The sequence below is a fragment of the Poecilia formosa genome, unplaced genomic scaffold, assembly GCF_000485575.1.
Source record: "Poecilia formosa unplaced genomic scaffold, Poecilia_formosa-5.1.2 Scaffold39, whole genome shotgun sequence".
Taxonomy (NCBI): Eukaryota; Metazoa; Chordata; class Actinopteri; order Cyprinodontiformes; family Poeciliidae; genus Poecilia; species Poecilia formosa.
The window spans coordinates 167,757-187,798 of NW_006799978.1; the positions used below are offsets into that span (position 1 = coordinate 167,757).

The following is a 20,042-nucleotide window of genomic DNA, read 5'->3' on the forward strand; positions in this document are numbered from 1 at the left end:
GAGCCGGGAGCAATTTTCTTGCCTGAATGTGAGTTAAAATCTGTTGTGGGTGGAGGGGTTAGTTAGGGGGAAGGTGATGGTTGAGAAACCAGATGTCACTCCAGGCAGGTAGGAAGACGGGTGAATTTTTTCTTTTCTTTTAGCAATTTCTAGCTCTGAGGAAACAACAAATGTGTCCTGATGAATGACAATCCCAACCCCCATCTTACAACTCAACCTCTCTCTTCTCTCTTACAAGTCTGAAATGCCAAGAATGTAATAAAAGTCGAAGCTTCAGGTAAGTCAGACTGAAGAGTGAATTGTTCTGAATGTACCTATCTATGCACCACCTAAACATAGATCTGGATACCTGGCACATTTATCAGATTACACTGAACGTAAAAGTCAACTCCTCAAAGTCTGAGGCAGTAGTTCTCAAGCGGAAAAAGGTTGACTGCTCCCCTCAGGTTGGCGGTCAGTCTGTGCCTCCAGCGGGAGTTTGAATATCTTGGTGTCCTGTTCACAAGTGACGGTTGGATGGAGATGGAGAAGGATAGATGGATTAGGGCCTTGTCCGCCCAAGTCTGTTGTGGCGATGAAGGAGCTGAAAAAAGGGAAAGCTCTTGAATTACTCAACGATGGTCAGGAGACACGGATCACAAGAGAAAGAATGAGATGCCGGATACAAGGAGCTGTATATTGAAATTCCTCTGTAAGGTGGCAAGGCTCTGCCTTAGAAACAAGATGAGGAGCTTGGAGTAAAGGGACCTTATTTTGGAGGTTTTCCAAGCATGTCCCAATCTGAGGAAACCCCTAGATACACCTAGAACCTAATGGAAGGACTATCCCTTCATACTGGCGAACAGCTTGGGCTCCAACAAACGGGACTGGAACAGACCCAGAACTGTGTCTAGATATCCCTCTGGTCTCCAAATGGCTTGAAATTCCCCAGAATGATATTGGTAGAGAAGCAACATCAGAACAAGTCCAGGTCTTTTCCTGGGCCAGCTGAATCATACAAACCAGAAGAAAACCAAGTCTTAATTATTCCAAAAATCAAAGCCTTCACAAGGCAAGTTAATGCTGCAATCTTTAAAAAATCAACTCAAAAAAGAGAGGAGAAAAAAATGTGAAGATGACAAGCCAACTAGCTCATCCAGTTTGAGCTGAGAACACGGTCGACTGCTGCTGTGGCTGAACCAGCTGCCAGCCGAGTTAGCAGACAAAGTCAAACATAATAGCTCCCAGCTCAGTCCCACAGAGAAATTTGGCTATTCCTGGTATTGTAAAGTTACATAACTTTAACATTACAGGCTAACATGTTACCAAAATAACTGAAGATATAAAATGGAACTACGTATTTAGATAATCTTAAGTTCAAAAGAAATGTGGTCTTTGGGGAAATGTAAATTTGAAGCTTTTGTTTAACAAGGTTTTTTTGGCAAGTCAAAAGCATCAATCCTCACATGAAATGTCATTATTCTTCTAGGGTAAAACTAACATTAAGGATTTTTTTTGACTGGTATGGAGTGATGAGCTTGAATTTCAACTCTTCTCTGAAAGATAATATTCATATTTTAGACACATCTGGCAATTCTTTGTAGAACTTCACATTTTACCTCCAAATTTTCTTGTGATCCAGTCTTGTATCATTTTAGATATACAGAAACTTTGGCAATTTAACTTTGCGTACCTTACTGACTACACTCATAACCCCACATATTCAATATTTCATAGGGTTATATCTCACCTTTCTCTTATCTAGCGCAAAGTGCTCCCTTAAGCAAGATAAAAAAAAGGTTTAATTCTTCTTAAATCAAGTCTGGTCGGGACGCTGAAAAGCTTAGGCCCTTCTGTCTTCTCATTTTCACACTATAATATATCACTACATATTGGTGGCAGATTGAGGTTACGCATAGGGCCTCCCTATATCCTGAAAGTACAAACTCTTCCCCCTATTTCTGACAGAGCAACCCCCACCCAGAATTCAGCCTAAAGCAGGCGTACACCTGGAGGAGGTATGCAGAAAGAAACCAAAGCCCCGCTATCATATGTTGCGTTTGACATCAGGGTTTCTGGTGTAGTGTCTCATCTGTGGAATGGAGTTGTGCTGTCACTTGCCACTGAGTTTTCCAAGCTCCACAAAAATTCAAAGGCATGCCACAGTCGAGCCGATAAGAAGTCATAGGTAGAATGGAAAGCTGCGTCTCACCTGGGTGGGTATTATATTTTACATGCCAGCGCTAAAGATCATATTAGATTAGATGAAACTTTAAACTCGCTGATCGCTGAGGGGAAGTTTGGGAGAAAACAGGATACAGATAACCGAACAACACAGTGCTGGAGATAAAGCTGTGTTTACAAGAACTCAGCCCTGAGGGACAAATACAACAAATGAGCAAGTAAATAAACAAGGATATCTCTAAATGGTATGCAACGATCGAATGGATGCACTTTTACTGGAAGTTGAACCAGAAAATTGGAGCATTTCAATGCACACTGGAAACCATCACAAATTTTACTGGCTTGTTGAGAGAATCAACACATTATGCTTCAAAATATTACATTTTCTGAACTCATAATTTATATTTTATATTATAGAATGTCTGGTATCAATTCCAATCAATCTTCCCTACATCCCAGCATACTCTAACTTTTCTATTGTCTCTTTTCTGAACGAATAATAACAATTTCAGCCTTAATTCTCCAGCTTTGAATTATGGCCAAGATCTGGGAACAATGCCAGAATTGATACTGGTGTGGGGGCCTGTAGAGCATGGAGGGATGGGATCACAGCCCCAAAAAAGTAGGTTGGATCTTACCAAAGGATGGTGTGAGCCTAGCACCAGGAAGATCAGTTTTGCCTCAATATGCATGGATGCAAGTGGAATCAGAAATCCGTAAGATTTTGCCGCACATGTCCTTCACTACTTGAATGTAAAAACTTAATTAAAAACAATAAAAAGCAGCATTTTAAGAGTTTTGCAGCTGGTAAGTGTAAATGTTAAGCTAGAGAGTAGATTCAACATGATGGTATTTAAGGTTCTGTTTCTGTGATCCAAACAAACCTTGCTCCTGCTTTGTGTCAGAGAAGCACATGAAAGCAGCAAGCAATCACAGAGTTTTTCCTCTGTGCAAAGCTGCATTCACAAGCGTATCTAACAGAAACAGCCATGAAAACTGTTTTTTTTTTTTTTGTTACAGAAAAGGCATCAGAGCAAATGACTATGCTTCTGGTTGTTTTGCATGCATGTTTCAGGACCTGTATGACTTATTTTTCAGAGCTGTGACCTTTGGAGTCTCAACATACAGTGGGTATTTATGTCTAGGTGCAAACATGCTGCACATTTTAAAGTCATGTCTTTCAAGTCAAACAGAAAATGAAGTATAGCTCGTTTTTAGCATAAATACAGTCGTGTCATAAAAACATGATTTGACAAAAACGACTTCACTCAATGGCAGTGCATTTTTTTAAATCCAAACTGTGATGCATTCTTCATCAAATTGTTTCCCAGCTGCTAAGAATCTTGAAGTTAGTCTTTCATGGAGGACAGTAGCAGTGTTTCTGCTCGGCACAATGTGAATCACGTGGCAGACGAACACAGAGAAACAAATCTTCTACACAAAAGAATGTTTGTATGATTACTTCTTGTCCACAGTGAGATCACGAGGGCGTTCAGTGACACAGCACAGACACAATGCAGACATCATGGAAAAACACTCTGGAGTACCAGAACTGCTTCTTATCTGCCTTCTGGAATAGCAGAAGGTTAAGAAGCTGAAAGACTAGGAAATACATGTAAATTTCAATAATGCAAACTTGCATTTACAGATTTATTTGTCAATGACGAATTTATACACAGTGCCAGGAACATAATGCAGGAACATAATGCAGGAAAAAAAAAACTGCGTGGGGTAGATCAGAAATGCTGTTTCTGATCACTATTCAGAAACACTATTTCACAGAGGAAACTTTTCTCCTCTGTGATGAGGAGAAAAGTTCATGTTTATGTTTTGAAGGTGGCAAACAGTGTGAAAATTATAACTCTTGTGCAAGTATTCAAAACTTTAGTGCATATATAACCAAAAAGGTTTGCAATTTGTAAGACTAAAGGGTCTGGATGTGCGTATTTTTCCTCTAGTCTATTATTAATGAGGTATTCTAACATATTTTGAAAGTATAACACTTAAAAAAAAACAGTTTTATTAATAAGAAGCCAAGATCATGAGTCATTTTAAAACATGTTTTACTGAAACAATAAGAGCCTTTTGAATTCTTACATTTGCACTTCCATATATAGGAGCGGCTGTTTCTCTGTGGAAACAAATTTTTACACTAGGATTATGAAACAGACAGAAAATGTGGATTTAAGAAAGGGAACAACCCAAAATCCACGGAAAAAGACACAACACAGTTGATGCCATTAATTTTACAGACTACCTAGAGCAGGAAGTCAACAGCCAGACCACTGGGGCGACCATGGGCAGTGTTTGATAGCATACATATAAACATGCTTTCTTTCCTTAGTCAAAATGAGAGCAGATTTTGTCACAAGTTATAATTTCCCACTGTGGTGAATTACAGCTCTATTAGGTTTTCCTTTAAATCTCTGCAAATAATACCAGCTACTGCACTATAACTGTAACTAGTAGCATAAGAAAAAATGTGTCATGAGGAGGAAAAAGACACATGGAAGTTGAATATAAGTTGCAGTTATTTAGACGTTGTCAAACATGAGGAGGACCAGTCCAGTCATATTGTCCATGTTAATGACATGACCCAGCGACACGTGTTCAGTTACCAGATTTTCAATAAACTCACAGAAACTGTTGACCCTTGCTTGATAGTCTACCGGCAGTTTCTGACATCCGATATCCGTACTCTGATAGACGGTTATGTTACATGAAGTGGTAACATCAAGAATCATCTCCTTGGCAACAACCAGGGAATGAAGGCCTAACAGCACCGTTGGCAAGCCTCTCCCAGCAGCATGTTCTTCAAACACCCATCTGTGAACTCATTGCTCTCGCTCCGGCTTTCAGACCGCGATTAGATTCCTTCGCTGGTGCAGAGGGTAATGTTTACTTCTTGCTTCATGTCAGTCAGTATCAATTAACATTTAATGCATCAGTGAACTGACTTGACACACTTGAGACTGCAGAAAAATAGGTTCTAAAAAAAGGGCTCTGGTACAAAGTAGCCAAGTCAAGCCGCGCTGATTAGCTGATATTGAAAAAAGGCCAATAGTTCCTCATTTTGGACTTGGAAATGATTATAAATATTTAAGCTACAAAAACAAAACAACAAAATTGAGAAATAATTATGGATGCCTTTCAAAGACACATCAACTCTTAACATTTGGTGAAATTTGTGGTCTAATCTTAACACTGCAAGATTCCAATTCCTCAACTGTAGTTAAAACAAGTTCTTGTTTTATTTTGTCAAATATTTTGCTTTGTACATTTTTATTGTTCACAGATGTCTGTAACGTCTGGTTGGTAATCATGATTGGCTACAGCGGGTAAATTAACTTTGTCATCAAAAAAAGGATTTGCTTCGCTGAAATCATTAGAAAGATCAAAACTCAGGGAAATTTAAGAACTCAGAGAATATCTAAGAGGGAAAAGTGTAGATCAGCACTACTTGGGGAAGTTTCTTTGGAGCCATTTTTAAACAACTGGCTCCAAAGCCAGTTGTTAGTAAGTACAAGTTGTCTGAAAACACTGGGTCATCGGGAAGGCAAACACACACTGAAACCAGTTCCGAGACAATAAAACAAAACTCAGACCTCAACTCAACACAACATGTGTGCATAATGTTTAACCCTCTCAGATCCAGTATCTCTATTTAAAAAAAAACAAAAAAAAACATACAAATATTGACTTTCGTCCTGTGTTTTTTTTTTTTTTTTTGTTATCCAGACTTGGAGATCAAACCCCTTTGTTCAGTCTTTGAATATTATTGGATAGAAAATTTACATGCAAGTTCCAAACGTGAAAAACCTTGGCTGAGAAAGAGCTGTGCTAAAACCTCTGTACCAGACTGATCAAACAGAAAGAAAGTAAAATGAGGTTTCAATTTTTTTGGAAGATCACTACAATATCTAGAACATGTACCTGTAACATTTTTTGGGGCAACATTTGTTCAAAATTCTAAATCATTTTATATAACATTTAATATTGCATTTTCATACAACCTTATAATTCTCTAAAAATACTCCCACAAAAGCATCAAGAACTTTCTTTAAAAAAAAAAAAAAAAAGCAAAGTCCTTGCAAGGAAACTAAGCAAATTTAATAAAGATTATTGATTCAGCAAAAATGAATTATCATTGTATAATAATTCCAGCCTAGAAAAATAATGATTTGCATAAATGACCAAAAGCCACAAATCTTATCTTATTGTTATTTCCTATAAAGCATGAGATTTACTCACCTCTGCTCCTGAGTACTTGTTGGTCCGAGTGACCAGCTCATCGAGGGAAACGCTCTCTGCTACGGGCATGTTACGAAACTGCAGGGAAAATATCTCCCATCTGGTCGGAGCGTCGGGAAGAGGAACATAGACAATCCTGTCAAGGCGGCCTGGACGCATCAAGGCCTGAGAAATAGAAAAACTAAATTGAGTCAAATTTTGGGGGATTTTTTTTTACGTTCACAAGAACATTCCACATTGTTCCTAGTTCTCCAGCTATTTGTTTACAACTTAAATTGTTAGGATGTGACCTCTGACCTCCTTAGTGGTGGTTTGTTATGGTGAAGAGGTAGAAACTGAAGCTAAGACTGAGGCGGAGAAGAAAACTGTGAAACTGAGGTCTTCAGCAAGGAGACAATGTGGATGTTATCTGATAAAGCCCCCACTTCCTACAGATCACATCACGGTGACCCCAAAACAGTCCCAGAGCACCCGAAGCCGCCGCTGTCTCGCTTGTCAGATGTCATTAGGTGGCAGGCGCCTCTGAAGCCCAGACAGACAAATATGGCCCGTCTACTTTCGCTGTCCTCAGCCTCACAGTGACAACCTGTGCTGATGAATGCATTCTGACAAGCAGGATGAATGCAGGAAAAAAAATAAAATAAAAAAATCTTAGTTTTTAACTGAACACAACTGAATGCTCAAGGAGTTTCAGCAATAAATGAAAAACAATGAAAAAATTCCAAGAGTGAGTGGATCTGAGGGCCTGGACCTGGGCCAGAGAGGCCAAACCGGGGCCACACTGGGGCCAAACCGGGGCCGGCGGAGACGAAGCAGGAGATAGACGCAGACGCAAGCCAGGCGGGAGGTCATGTCAGAAGGGATCAGTGCAGGCTGGAGGAACTGGAATGGCAGCCTTAGCGCTCCTTTTCATACATCACGCTGCTGCTGCTGCTGCTACTTTACAAGTCTTTCATGAGTCTGACATGGAGTGACAAATTTGTGTTTTCACCATTTTAGCTTATCATTAATAAAAAAATTCCCAATTTTTTGGTACTTGGAAAAACATTCATGGCAGGTAAACAAATTGTGAGAAGGTTTGTTTAGGGTGATGGCAAGGAAGCCTTTTAACATCAAAGATAAATCAACAAAATGTCAGTGGAAGCATAAAAAAGATGGCCTGATTTTAATAATAATGTAACTGTACTCCTTTTACATATTTAGTAACATTTTAAGAGATGTTTCTTTAATTTCTAAATTAAAGAAAATTTAATTTAGAAAATTAAATTAAATAAATTAAAAATAAATTAAAGTGGTACACTAGTACCACAAAATATTGTGATAAAACTTTAAGTCCACCCCTACTTTTGTTAATATTGTGATCTTGCCTCATATGCATAATATTGAAAGGTTAAACCCGGATTGAATTATTCTGCAGTTACTTTAGGATTTTCAAATAATTTATTTGTGGAAACAAAACAGGATTTTTATTTTATCTCAAAGATATTGTTTAAATTTCAAATGGTGACCCCAGTACTGTTCACCACCTTCTGAGCTGATGAACAGTTATATTCCTTATAGGTAATTATCAGATTGCATATACAATTCATAATTTGCTAATCGAGGCCATTGCATTTAGAGCTGTATGGCAGCAGGAGGTGAGGATAGTTAGGAGAATATAATGGAAGTTGAACTAATTTACCTACAGTCTCAAAAACTAGAAAATTCACTGCAAGTAAACTGATAAAAATAACCCAGTTTTTTTAGGGTTTGCTTTATTTTTTCCATATAAATTGTTTCCAGTGTGCTGTGCCAACGGACAGCTTCCCTGCCTTTTATCTCCTGGTTTTCCTGTGTGTGTCTGTGGAACATGAGGTGACGGAAACCGTAGCTAGGCTCTGGTAACCACAACAGGGCCACGGCTGACAACACAGCCATGGATCATGAGTGGAAATTCTCTTGTTTTGCATGCCTTTGCATTATTCCACTGATTTATTTATTACTGGGGGAACTTTTCTTTATCAAAACCCGAAAGATTCCAGACTCGGTTCGGTTTGCTGAGGTGATTGGGTGCAGGGGGGGACTTCAGCCTGTTCCTGTTTGTCACAGCAGGTTGAGCCGGTAGCAGTGAAGCGTGCTGCATTATGCGGAGGACGTGCCAGGGACACTTCCTGAGTTGCCCTCTCTGGAAGTAACCGGCGGCTGCATGCCAACACAAACCTGCTGACCTCCAGCAAAACAGCTCTCATAGAGCGCAACCCCCAAGCATTCTGGCAAGCAAACGCAAACAGACAGAAATCCGTCCTTTTGGTCTCTTATTTTCTGGTTTCAATGTGAAACCTGCTGCTTTATGAGGCATTATGTCCGTTCTAATACGAAGGAGACGAGCCTGCAGCTTTCCGGCGCTCCAAGAAAGTAGAGCCGAACCTCTCAGCTTTGAGACTGCTAAACTCATCTGACTGCCCTGCAGGGGAAAGAAAGGCCTTTTTTTCCCCTTCCCTCTCAGCAAGAGCACGGGGCCAATCCATCACTTAACAACATACACTTCCTGCTCTCAAGGATCAGGGGGTAGCTGTGGTGGCGTGGGGTAAGAAGAGGAGAAGGTAATGGGGGGACCCTGAAAGATGGATACTTGGCATGTCGGGCAAGCGTTGATGGGCTTTTTTTCCCCACCTTAACAGTATGCTTCTTCCACCTGAAAATTTGGCTTGACTGGCAAGAAGGGAAAAGGGGGAAGGAAAGAAAAGGGACACAAATAGCTGAAGGAGTTAAGAGAGCCCACTTTAAAGGACTGGAGGAGCAAAACCCTGCAAACAAACACAGATAAGTAGCGTGAGATGAAGCAAATCCCCACAGATAACTCCAGGTTCAACAAATTCTCCGTTGTTTTAACATGAGTCTGCATGACGGATTGCATCCACCTCATTGCACCACTGACATGATAGGCACCATTACACACAAGCCATTAGTAATTAGAAATGCCCCCAGGTAAGAAATACCAACTGGCTTTAAGTCAACACTGAAGTTCACCACCAAGTCTGGGTGAGAACACAAGATATGTGGCAATAAAAAGAAAATCATGAAAAAGTTGCTGGGTTTGGAAAAGGCCATTCGAACTCACCGAGAGGAATAAAAAAAAAAAAAAAAAAGAAAAACAGTCATCTGCTCTCTGCGCCAAGTTTCACTGCCGATAACAACAGTAATCATTCCAGGAATTGCAATCCTCCTCAAGAAGTGATTACCCCCTAATGACAGACGACTTCCTATCTGTGAAGGCCAGTGCCTCTCCTTAACCACCAAGGAATGCTGGGAATCTTCTGCTCGGAGCGCTGCTGCTCCTGCAGCACATTCTTGGCCAGCTTCAATCTGACCTGCAGAGCGCCGTCTACCCACTGTTTACAAACGAACGCCCACGCCATCCAGGTGTCTTATTCTTAGCTCCACGACGACACGGTTACATCAGGAGCGCACCTCTGTTGCCAATCACAGCAGGAATTAAAATCAATAAATAGAAAACAAAGTCGGAGATGCTAAAATTCCAACCTTATCTTTGTTGCTGCTTTTTTTATTACCAAAATAATAACAGGTTGTCTGAGCAGAGCGGTCTGCCTGGGGAGACGTGAGTTGACTTTGTTCCCCGCCTGCAGGCCTTCGCTGCATGCGGTTTCCTAACCTGTCAGTCCGCAATCCTTTCAAGCCGCCATGACTCATTCTGACTTGGTGATTCAAGCAAAGCTCACTTAAAAAAAAAAACATTAAAAAAATAAATAAATAAATAAAAAAACACACAGAGCACAATGGGAACTGAAAACTCAGGTAAAAGTCACCAAAGTTTGTGATGACTTTGGAAATTTTAGGGACATTTTAGGACTAAACGCTGACAAAATAACGACTGTTGTGTTAATAACACTTTTTCTGGACAATCTGTGAAACATTAACACACAGAGCTATTATGTAGCTCTGTGTATTTTTTCATAAATTCAGTCCAAAGTTTGTGTCCTTTTTGTTCCTCAAGCGTGGAGCAAGTTCACGCCACCTTTTGTAAAATGGTGCTATTTTTGCGTCCTATTCAGCATGAAGCATGCCTTCCATAGCAAGCATAATGTTATTACTGCATCAAAAAACGTGTGAAGCAACCGTCACATTTATCTGACATATGTTAGACACCAGGAAGTACGAATGATGTCTCTAAGTAATGCTTTTAGAGAGAACTTCAAATGTTGGGAATATAAGCAAGTTATCCTGAACAAAATATAAAATCATTTATACTTTTAATGTACACCGTCTTCCATAATAAAAAAATCTAGATTTCCCTTTGCAGTCCTCAAAAGTAGTTTGTTGGTCTGGAGAACACAATGCCAAGCTGGAAAGGAATCAGCAATGACCGTAAAGATGCTTCTTCCCATCTCTGCCTCTCTATCAAACAACCTGGGAAGGATTTTAAGGTCATTAATAAAAAAAATGAATGAAGTCCGTAACTTCTCAGAAAGCAGAAGTTGAAAACAGATAAGAGCTTTTCCAGAAATGGATGTACCAGCGGGATCAGACTGCAATTTCTCTAGATATTTTAAAATCCAAGAGCTCCTCTTCAGACTCTGCAGGCCGCAGGTGGCATGTTAAAGGTGAAAGGTCATGACAGGACAGCTAGCAAATGACTGAACAAACATGGCTTGTTTGGGGAGGTTGAAATTGAGGGTCTTTTCTCTCTTAACAGAATATGGTTGCATCTGATCAAAGCTTAAAATCAAAGGAAAAATGCTCTGATATCTTCCAAGTGTGGCTGAAGCGATTATTCATTTTAACCGTATTAATTACTGAAATAGTGCCAACTAATTTAGTAATAGATTAATTAAGTGCAGTACACAAACTTAAAAAAAATTGCTGAAAAAACAACTACACACACACACGCATACACACATAATATATATATATATATATATATATCATTTAAGATTAAAACACTTTTGTCTGTAAATGTGCTTTACAAGTGTCAGTTTTAGCTTCAAATTTACTAAAGGCATGCTACGTTATTGCATTTAAGGCAACAGAGGTTTTATTTTCAAATTTAAAAAAGGAACCAAATTGCTTGGTTGTATATTTTAAGGTATTTCTAATATTGCATAAAAAATGTTTAAGTGGTTAAATAAAAAAAATGTAGAATTTGCAATTTTTTTTAATATGATTAATTGATTGTCAGAATAATTACTAAAATAATTGCTAGTTGCAGCTGTACTTATATTTTTCTGCAGTTTTGTACTCCAATCAAAAAACATTCATCCTCAAAACAGCTGTCCAGGCTTTGACCTCTGACCTCTGGGTCTTTGATGCATCTTTCCTGTCTCTTTGCTCCCTTTTCTGTCTGATCATTGTGAATAAAGGCCACTAAAGAAGAAAAAGAACTATGTCACGAATTGACATGTGAGAGTTTAATAAAGTCATACAGGAAATAACTGCAGGGTACTATTGCTGCTAGAGGTGGTTCAACATGAAACCAAATCATAGGGTGTACTTAGTTTTTCATTTTTACCTTTGTGCTTGACCTCTGTTTAAAATAACACTAGTGTTGAATGTTTTTGTGCACTACAGATCAGATTGAAATACATTTAGAATGTGATCTTAATCAGATCGGAAGATTTTGAATAAAACTTTAATTAAAGCTGTAATTAAAAACATCAACCATCAAATATGAATTGTGTCCCTTGAGATTCCAGTGAAGGAAAACACGCCATGAGCTCATTCAGTTATTTCACATTCCACAAATAAGATTTACAGTGGCCATCGAAGGTTTTTCGGAGCGCATCGCTCCACAGAGATGACATAATTTGTGCATGAGGCCTCGCTGTCTGCAGAGGGACACCAGGCCTGCTTTATGTCAGAGCCGATTCCGATGCGCGAAAGGATCAGAGGAGGAACGAGTGTGCAGAGAAAGAGAGAGTAAATCACAGGCAGAGGGGAGGGGACGGCAGAGCCGAGGGGCCTGAGAGCGACGGGGAGGGAGGGACCGGAGTTGGCAACCAGTCAAAAACATGAGAGGCTTTCACTCTGGATTTTGCCCTTGAGTCAAACTTGCATCCGGCAGGCGAGGCCACCGTGTCCAAGAAGCAAATAACTCTGGCGCTGTTAACCCGCTGCAGCCCCACATGCTCTGCACAGCCAGGAGCAAGTTGAGATTTGTAGTCTTAAAAAGAAGCATAAACCACGGGAACAAGTGAAAACTTCTTACTCTTTGGCGCTGAAAAGGAACTAATATAGAAGAATTACCAACCACTTACCCGAAAGGTTTCCCCAGCAAAACACACATTAGAAAATATCAAGAGAATATATAAAAAATACACACTCCTGTTAAAATGACTATCTTTTTTATGTTTAAAAAATAGAAAGATAAAACCATTTTGAGAACATTTAATTTGATCTTTAACTTGTTTATCTCCAGTGAAATACAAGCTACAATATTCCAGGGAGAAAAATAAAAAGATTGGAGTCGATCATTTAAAGTCCCCCTGATTAGCCCTAAATGAAGCTCAATTCTTCTAGTAGGATTTTATTACATTTTCTTAGTAGCATCTTAAAGAAAAAGCTGATGGAAGCTTCCAAAACATCAGTGATCCAAGGTATCAGCTCAAAATCATTTCCAATGGATTAGACGCACCATAAAACATGGTGAAGACAGATCATAAAGTAGGGAAAATATGGCACCATGAAGAACTGGAGGTACCTTTATGATTGATGAGGAGACGAGGAGAAAACTGGTCGGGGAGGCTGCCAGGAGGCCAGCAGCAACAATAAAGCACCTACAGGAATTTCTGGCAGGTAAGTTTTGCAAAAACATGTGAAACGGCTCCCAAAACCATAAGGGAGAATGTTTTATTGGTCTGAAGAAACAAATGTTCAACTTTATAGCCACACATCATCAAAAATAGTGGTGCATGGTGGTGGCAGCATCATACTTTGCAGCTGTTTGTATTCAGCTTACAATGGGTGTTTAAAGGTAATGCATACAAGAACAAAAATGTGAGGGCTGCAGTAAAAACAAGTTTTTTTTTTCTTGCATGATGTCCAAGAAAAATGGAGTGGAAGGGGCCTATAAAGTCATTTTAGTTCTGCACTGTAGTTCTGAAATATGAAAGTTTAGTGTCAGGAAGAACTTTGCTCTTGTTCTTGAAGTCACAAGTAAAGTAAGAAATGTATGAGCATCCAAATACCATCAATGTTGGCACAAAACTTTGAGGCTTCTGCTGGAAAACTGGAAACCAACACAAACGTAAAAAGATGTCTACTTTTTTATTGAGTTGTACTCGTCAACAGTTACATTAAAAGTGGGAAAAATTCTGAAATGATCTTTTGTGGTGTTCAGACTTTTCATGCTCTGTATTACAGAGATTTTAGTCAGTGTTGAAAACATTTTCAAAAAAGGCTTTTACGTGTTATGTGGACGCATTTCAATCAAAGCAGATAAAACTATATGATAATACTTATGTATGCAAATAATTCAATAGTGTAACAGAAAAAAGTGACAAATTATACCTAAAGGTAAAAAATATAGTTCACATATACTCATTCAGCAGTTTAAACTGTCTACAATATCATGTAGAGTCTTAAATATTGTCCATTAACTCGATCATTTTATATACAAAAAAAATAATAATAATAACAAAGCTCCAGTTTTGCACAAGGTCTGTGTGATTAAAAGCTACTTTTCTTGCCAAATGTGCTTCATTTTTTTTCCAACTCGCTCTGAGATTTCAGCAATTAAGTTCTGGAGCGTACTGTTACTGTTATGAAAATAAGACTGAAGCTGTAATAAAACCAAAAATTTCCTTTAACACATAATTATTTGGGTGTTTGTTTAAGTCCTAGAGTGTCGGGCATTCAGATGTTTTATTTGTAAAAAAAAAAAAAAAAAAAAGTGTGGATCCCAGCAGGGAGTCTGGCTCCAAACCTCAACACATCTTAGTGGAATGTGTGTTTCTACATACGAAAGAGCGTGCATTCATAGCACGGCTGGGCAAATACGCTCATTACAGAATCAGATGTCACACCTCTTTTACCTTTCAAGGTGTCGGTGTGCGTCTGAGAGCCCCCCCAGGTGAAGGGGCTGCAGCAAGGCGAGAAGATTCAACGGCAGCTGTGTTGCTGCTCGTTTTGAGAGTTTGGGGCGGAAGGGTGAAGACTTTGGAGGCGAGGGCCTCACGCCCCTGCAGCTGCCCTGGAGGCCGCAGTCAAGTTCCTGAATCTGTCAAAACAACGCTGAATGGCTCGCCCTCACACTTCTACGGAAATAAAATTGGCCAAGGCCAAAAAAAACGTATTTTGATAGGAGAAGGTAGAGATGTTGTGTGTGCATGTCTAAGGAGGAGGTTGTCCACCCAAAAAGGTGAAGAAAAGCAGAGGAAATTAGGCCGAGGCCATGTTGAAATGTCGACTCATTGGAGCCCAAAATAAAAACGCAGTAAAAGTAGCTGCCATAAAACACATGTATGTTTGCTTAACAAAGAGGCGTTTCCTGTGAGCTGTCCGCAGTTCGCAGTTTAACTCTGCAGGACCTTTGCTTTCGGTGTAAACTCGCCAGGTCTGGTTTCCATAATCTGCCCCTGAGCCGGTGGGCACCCTGTCGAGCTGCTGCCTCAAACAAATCAGCAGAAACGGCCAGTGATCAGCATTTTTCCAAAAACACTTCATCTCGCTATGCATTTGGCACGCTCATGCATTTACTGCTTCTGTTGCCTTCATTCACGCTTACTGTAAGCGCCTGCATTATAGAAATTTTGATGGATGTAAGTGAAAACTAACGTGGAATTTTTTAAAAGTTTCTTTAAAAGACTTTAAAGGAATTTTCAAAACATTAATAGTGCTACCACAATCACAAAAGTCCCAACAAAGGGAACGCCACTGTAAGAGAAAACGAGGGGGTTAATTTAATAAAGTTTAACAAGAGTGAGTTTATGGCAGATAAATGCAAAAATGCACCTGTAGCGATAAAAGTCTAATTTCCTTGTTTGGGTGACTTCAGTGGATAAAGACTCCATTAGCTCTTCATGACTCACATCAGAAATTAGAACAAGGTTCCTCTTTATGTTTTATCACACCACACCCTGGCCCACAACATGGACAGTCCAGATGCAGCAATATGCTAAAAACTTCTTTTACAGTAGAGCAATGCTTCTACTTCAGAGATCTGCGTCCAGATGGAAACAACCAAGCTATGTGGGTTTGTACAGTGGAAACCGCGGTATTCGCAGGGTTCAGGAGCATAGCTGCCTACAAACAGCTAAAATCTGCAAGTACTTCAGGCCCCTTCACATATTAACGCTTCTAAATGACTGTTTAGTTTCTACATTAAATATTCCCTAATGTGCTTTAATAGATACGGTGGACACCATGTTGGCAATTCCACAAAAGCCAGCATCTAAAGTATTTCTTATCTCCACTCTTGGTGGGACAGCCAATCAGTGTCAGTGGTTGGCTGCTTTGCAAACACGTGTTTTTTTTTTTTTTGTTTTTGCTTTTCCCGTTTTATTTTTTTTTTCATATTTTTTATATGTTCTCTCCAAAAAAACAAAAATCCAGGGATCGGCAGATTTTCCGCAAATGATTTGGAGGCACATTCAACAGAATAGTCCAGGAAGAGGTGGGGGCGCCACTGCACTGGCTTGTTTTGGGCTCTCTGCTGCTGCCACTAAACGTCCAACCAGAACTCCTATACAATGCCACCATGGTGACAAACCACAATAACCAAGCTACACAAGCTAGTTCATGCTCAAACTCTCCAGAGCTGTGAAAGTCTATCACCCCAGAAAAAGTCACCAAGACCCCAAAAAGACCATCCGAATTCTGTATTATTATTATTATTTTTCTTTTCACATTTTACATCATAATCGCTTTTAATCCAGGAACTCATAGTTTGCTTTCCAATCTCAATGATCTAATGATGTATCGATAATTCTGGAATTTATTTAGGGGTAAGATTAATATTAAGGGCTTACACTTGAGTAGTTACTGTATTTTATACCACAGAACCATTTTAATAGATAAACTTCACAGAGATTCTTCACTAAAGAGTGAAAAAGTCTAAAGAGTACAACACGTCAGCGACACAAACTCCAAGGCGAGATGCTCTCTGAAATCATTCTACTAAATCTTTATGCTTCAAATAAAAATATTTACAGTTAAATTCCAGTAATTTAGCCTGTCCTAATGCAGTTCATATCCATATATTGATGACGACTCGCAATCATTTTAATGAAAATTCCCCTAAAAGAGTTACCATGCTGCATGGAGAGAAGGTGTTACAGCTTCTGCAGGTAAATGAGAATAACTTATCTACACTTTGCTAATCAGAAGACCAGTGGGAAGTTGGGAGAAAAGCTTTTATCACCAGTCAGCTGCATGGTTTTGGTGGTTCAGGTTGCCTCCTTTACGAAGTCTCGTCTCCTGATCTATGGACTCCTGGTAGTAACTGGGTTTTGTGTCTCAGGTTTTGCTTGAAGGAGGGTTGTTTAATCTTTTACTTTAGTTCCTGAGTTTTAAAGTTTTGCATACATTTTCGGTGTGCTGTCTTTTAATTCCCAGTAATTATTTATGTTATACTCTATAAACCTCTAATACTTTACAACAACTTTATAGCTATAGATTGAGACGAGGGTTTGAAACGCTCTAAAAATGTACCCAACTGATTCCTTTAAACTGCTTGTTGGTTAGCAAAAGTATATTTAAAACCCAGGGTGATATTCATAATAAAAAGTCCCAGCATTGGATTTTACTGGCACTTTTAAACTTTGCATTCATCTGACTTTATAGGCTATATTCTTGCTTTCTATTCCCAGGTGATACTAACATTTTTAAGTTGAGCAATTTTTTATTATCCTTTCTAATGGCTTTTTCAACATGTTTTCCAACCATTATTTCCCAGAAACACCCACATTTCCCATCATAACACACATACACAGAAGCCCCTCTTGCCCTGAGAGACAGACCGCAGGTGCCAGGCCCACCTCAGGGTCCCTGCCGGGTTCTCGTTAGGCCTGGTGCCATTCAGGCGGCTTCTAACACGCAATCCTGAGTGCTTTGTGTTTCTCTGACAGGCCTCGTCGTCCCTCTGCATGTAGTTGTGGAAGAAAAGGAAAGAAAAGAGGAGGAATTCAGGGATTACTTCTTTGGAAAAGTTTAACAGAGCCACAAGGCTGAGACTCACCCTTCACCTAAAGTGACTCAAATGGACCATAACAACATATTTCTTTCACTTTGGAGATCATTTAAAACATCCATACTGTTAATGACGTAACACCTAAATAACTGCTTTTGCATTAAATTTTAGTTTTTTTCTGTCTTTTTCCACATGGCAGTTATGTTATTTTCCAAAAAAGGAGAGCACAATTTTAGTTCATGCAAGCAATTATTGCATCAAATCAGAAAAACTAGTCACTTTTCAGGTAAATTACCAAAAAAACAAGGTGAAAAACATCTGGACTGGTGTTTTAATGTGTGGCCTAAAGACAAAAATGAATGTTCAGATCATGCTTTCTATATGAGATCATCACCATAAATACCAGTATCATCTCCAAGGAAACAACACAATCATGAAGCTCCATCCTGAGCTCTTGCAGGGAACCGTATCACCACCTTACTCACAAAATAAGAGTAAAAATACCTTCTAAACACAACAGAAAGCAGAGGAAAACCGAACGGTCACATATGTTGCCACTTGCAAATCCTCACCGAAGAGGAAAACACAAACAGGCACGTTGCTGAGTGACAGAGGCAACTCAGCCAGATAAGTTTCCACTTCCATGAAATCTAAACATTAGCTTGTTTACCCTCATCCTAGGATGATACAAGCATGAGTGAGAAAGAGGAAGTATGTGTCTCTTCAGTCTAATATGGGAGTGTGTCCTTAAAGCAACACAAGACAAGGAACTGGATAATTATAATTTATAATTATCCAAATAGACTGTGTGTTGGTCTTTAAGCTGTAGATGTAAATGCAGCTCCCTGCACAGTTATCGGGACCCCTGGATAAGATGAATACAAGAGCCTTTTAAATGAAGTATTATCTTAGAGATTTGAGCCTCTTGCATCATAGTCCTTCATTAAACATGCATCCACAAACACCCCTTTGGAAATCAATTTGTATTTTAATTGTACAAGTCAGCCTGGTGAGGTCATAGGCTGCATGCTTTCAGAGAATGGAACTAGGATTGCAGCTCCAAATAGGTGACCTACTGGAACAACATACATTTTTCCCTGGTCCATCTTTAACTCACTACTATCTGCACCACAGTCTGCTGATTATTCTTATTTTAAATGGACACTGGAGGATCATCTGGTGTTTCTGCTGCCTTTGTACTTGTCACTATCTGTCTATGAATAAATTAGACCATAGATCAAATGCATAGCACCAGTGGGTTAACTTGGTAACTAAGGGGCATAGAGATCAAAACACCAACATTTATTTTTATTTGTCCACAGTAGCATTGCCCAACATTTTGTGGCTCCCAACAATGAACTAAAGTGCTTTCTTTTAAAAGTTCGGTTATAGTTGAACCAAATATACTTTTACATATGACTGCCCTGCACACAATAAGAGCTGCACGCTAAATGTAATCTCCAGCATCAGACCAATTAGCCACCTACTGCAGGAGATAAGAAGACAGAGGAGGAAGGAGAAAGGAAGGAAAATGAAGAAAAAAAAATCCCCCATCCAGCATGTGAAAACCTGTGTCAGATTTCGCCATAGACAAGGTCACCCTCTCTTGGTCTCGCCTCAGTGCCCCGGCTGGGTAACCGGATCTGGATCAGAATGGCGACTAACCAGTTTTTTGTCATAGGAGAGGGACTGTCTTGGTTTACAAGCTCATTGTGTTTACAACAACTTTACATGTTGATTTTTTTTTTTTTGTTCACCGTAAGGGTTTAATACCTGTTACCTGTGGAGAGATCTGTGGAGGTGTGTGTAACTATGCACAGCTGTGAACACCACTTCAAACATTCCCCTCCCACATGCATACAAACACCGGAGAGGGGAAAAAAATGAGGAGGCATGTCCCAATTCCACAGTCTGAGCATCATCATTGGTGTTGTGCTACACAGCCAAGTTAACACTTGGTATGTTTGTAATTGTGCTGCCTATGAAACTGCACAGTAATCCCTTCCAGCTGCCTCCCTCACTCACCCATCCACCTTCCTCCTCCTCCTCTTCTTCCTCCCTGACTCTTCCCTTACAGAGAAACTGTAGCTGCGGCTCAGAGTATGTTTTCCATGGGCTCTGGTGGATTCATCCTGCTGACAGCGCCAAGCCTTTTATGCATCGAAAACACAGTATTTCCTTTCAGGTGGAGAGACGATGGAAGGGAGAAGGAGAGCTGAGATGTGGGCGGTAGCGGCGGCGGGGGGGGGAGAGAGCCAAGGACTGTCCCTGCAACAGCCCTCAAACTTCAAAATCTTGGTCCTCATCTCTTCAAAAAAAAAAAAAAAAAGGGAGAGAGAGACAGACAGAAAGGAGGGAGGGGATGACGGATCAAGAGAAGAAGAAGGGGAGGCGGGAGTAGAGGAGGGGAGGGGAAAAAAAACAACGGCACAAAGGAGTGCGTAATTAAGACAGGAAATGGGAGAAGAGAGGAGGGCTCTGGGGGCTTTCAGAGAGAGGCTGGCTG

The 20,042-nt window shown here is 39.8% G+C and overlaps 1 protein-coding gene across 2 annotated transcripts in view; it reads right to left on the bottom strand.

The window, feature by feature from the left end:
* The window catches only part of afg2a (AFG2 AAA ATPase homolog A), a 109,332-nt gene that overhangs the window by 13,488 nt on the left and 75,802 nt on the right, over positions 1 to 20,042 (bottom strand). The window contains exons 15-16 of one of the 2 annotated variants that reach the window (XM_016670907.1): positions 6,415 to 6,579; positions 4,677 to 5,042 (exon numbers count right to left, since the gene is read on the bottom strand). In XM_016670907.1, the coding sequence (XP_016526393.1) occupies positions 5,019 to 5,042; positions 6,415 to 6,579 (189 nt within the window). In that variant the 3' untranslated portion in view covers positions 4,677 to 5,018. Of the gene's footprint in view, positions 1 to 4,676; positions 5,043 to 6,414; positions 6,580 to 20,042 lie in introns of those variants that run through there. The other variant, XM_007550965.2, reaches the window with a different exon arrangement.